The sequence below is a fragment of the Anneissia japonica genome, unplaced genomic scaffold, assembly GCF_011630105.1.
Source record: "Anneissia japonica isolate Jap-2015-1 unplaced genomic scaffold, ASM1163010v1 scaffold9870_len254840_cov161, whole genome shotgun sequence".
NCBI classification, from domain to species: Eukaryota; Metazoa; Echinodermata; class Crinoidea; order Comatulida; family Comatulidae; genus Anneissia; species Anneissia japonica.
Genome location: NW_022737280.1, coordinates 251155 through 254099, shown reverse-complemented (window position 1 = coordinate 254099; position 2945 = coordinate 251155). Strand labels below are relative to the sequence as shown.

The 2945-nt window shown below is 34.1% G+C and overlaps 1 protein-coding gene across 1 annotated transcript; it reads right to left on the bottom strand.

Moving 5' to 3' along the window:
* Window positions 1-819: 819 nt before the first annotated feature.
* Window positions 820-2165, bottom strand: LOC117117281 (trace amine-associated receptor 1-like). The gene has a single exon (XM_033261538.1). It carries the CDS (start codon window positions 2084-2086, stop codon window positions 1100-1102), a length of 987 nt encoding a protein of 328 aa, XP_033117429.1. The 5' UTR covers window positions 2087-2165; the 3' UTR covers window positions 820-1099.
* Between the last annotated feature and the right edge of the window lie 780 nt (window positions 2166-2945).

The window sequence follows — 2945 nt, the reverse complement described above, 5'->3', positions numbered from 1 at the left end:
ATTGGGAGTGTGCATTTCACTATTCGTGTTCGCGGTTTGTTTTAGGCCATTTTTGGTCGCCACCTCACTTCATTACTTAAACGGCTTGTTTGTTTATATTATTTTTTTTTTTCAATTTGATGATCTGACTACGTTCAGCGCCTTTAGACGGTTTTATTGTGGACGGCGCTCTACAAATACCCTACCATTATCATCAAATATACAATGAAAATGTGCCAATTATCATTTTTGCCAGAGAAACTCATCCAACCACCAATGCATGTAATGCCAACCTTACTCACACCAATTTAAGTTAACTTTGGTTCCCGCCATCAGTGGCGTAGCTGTCTCTTATACACATCTAGATGTGTCCTCGGCGTGTTGGTGGTGACGCTAAAGAACAGTAAAACTGTTCCCTGATAGAACAAAACCATGTGGAAGCCATGTTTGTCCCTCTACCTTGCGTGATTTAGGTTGAGGGCGATAATTGTTTATGCATTTCATAGTACGGTAACGTTCCGTTTAACCTAACTGTAGCTATATACAGTAGTTTGAAAAGCCAAAATACATCAACATACAGGGTTAATTACCAGCCTATTAATATTCAAAATATATAACCTCATATTTTAATATCGACTTTGATATAATTATGGTTTTTGCTTAGAAAAGCTATGAGATCCAAGCAAGAAAAGTGTCCAAAGTGGCGGACAGAAATGATCAAATAAATAAGAAATAAATGAATAAATAAAAAAAAAACCTTAAAAAAAAAGTGGATTAGAAAAAGAAGGAAAAAAAATTATAACAAAAACACCGAGCTTTCCGCTGGTTATACAATTAAATATTTCACAAAAAAATAACAGATAAGTGGGTAAAAACGGACAAATTACAAAACGCAAAATTCTAATTCTGTAATGCTAATTATTGTGGTAATAAGATGGAAACACCCGCTACTCGCAACACAGTCTACTATGGAAAGGAATAATGCATGGACACACACTTCCGAAAGTTGAATAATGATGGGTGAGAGACATGAAGATAACGAATGAGTATGGTAGGCCTAATGATAATATCAAAAACGGTGGTGGTGGTGATGATGTTAATGATGAAATATTAAGATTCTTTAACGACAACAAAATGTCTTAGATAATCCAATCCGATAATCATTGAATTTGTAGGCGTAAACAAACGGATTGGCTGCCGTGTTTAAGAGCATCATCAATGCGAAAATGTATGTAAATAAGTAATGAATATAAATCTCGCAAATTGTATCAACCAGAAACAAGAAAGCCAGAGGAGCATTACAGACGATATAGATCAGTGTATTGATTAGCATGGTATCGATGAAATTTCGTTGAGCCTTGTTTACCTGATATGATTGTATTGGTGAATTGCTCATCTCAACATCCGGTGCGTTTTGGTCATTATCACCTGCAGTGGTAGTACGGTTTTGTGATGATTGATTTGTCAATTCTGCTCGAACTTTAAATTGTTTTGTCAATGTGACGTAAATACGATAGTAACAAAATATCATAACGCAAATGGGACCAAGCACATTTAGAAAATAAATGGTACCTGAATAAATTCTGAAGACTTCTATTTTTGTATAAGAGATACACAAATGTTTGGGATAAGGTTCAACTAAAAAGACAGAATGAAATGTTATTAGAAATGCCGCTATGAATGGAAGAGACAGCTGTGGTAACATGTTTCTCTTGTTGTTACGTCTTATCCTGTACTGAAACGGATGCACTACTGCAATGTATCTCTCCACAGAAATAAAAACAAGATTTAGCGACGAGGCAGATAAAAAGAAGTAGTACATTTTAGATGACTTGCAGTAAATGTCGTTTGATTTTTCAGCTGCAACTGGGTAAACAAAATAAAATATAAGAAAGAGACAATTTGCTAACAAATCAATCAAGGATTGTTGAAATACCAATAAATAGGGGAAGGATCTACGATGAATTTTGCAGTTGATAAAGACAATTACCACCGATAAATTTGCACAAGTACCAATGGTTGCTAGAAGAACATTTATGCACAACATCCAAATAGGAGATTCTATTTCAGTTTCCAATGTAGAGACGTTGTAGTGACTGGTCGACATTTTCTGTATCAAAAGTAGATTTTGATATAATGTTAATAGTAAAATATAACCGTATAATTAGTTGTATAATTACGGCTTAAAAAATACTATAAAGGCAAATTTTAAGTTATTTACTATATTATAAATATTTTGTAATTGGTGTAAGGACCCCAACGGAAATAAGGTTTCTTTTTTACCTTTCTTGGGTCATCCTTAGTATCTTGTCTTCCCTGTTTTTGTTTGCTTTGTATTTTTTGTATGTTATGATACTGAATAAAATCAATCAATCAATCAATCAATTTGTAAGATTATTAATTTTAAGTAAGGGCGTCATAGTTCAAAAGCCTTTGCATGTTTGTGGTGGTCCCCTTTTTCCCACCTTTAAACATTGTATGTTCTTATATTGACATTTCAATTTTGTGTGAAAATAAAGATTACTCAGACTCATAATAATATCAGTTTTAGGCTAACATTTGTATGTTTACCTTTCTATTCTCGGTAAGTTTACGCTTGGTATTCTCGCTGTGTGGACAATCTCGATTAGTTGCAGATGACTGAATAGAGCACTGTTGATGCTACAATGATAAAACATATAATCCTGAAATATTTATTATGCCAAAAATTGTTGTACTTTCTCTCCCTACTAACATTTATTTTTCGAAAGTTAACCTCCCCTTTACTTGCTCTTCTAAAAACACCAAATGGACAGATGAACATTATTCTGACCTTTACTCTACTCAGTATCAGTGGTAGAAATTTGCCGACCGGGGTTCCAAGGGTTCAACTAGAGTCCTACTACAATATTAGAGAACGACAATCAAAATAACGCTATTTGAAAAAGCAAATTGATATTCTTGGTCAGAAGACCTCTCGTGGCGTC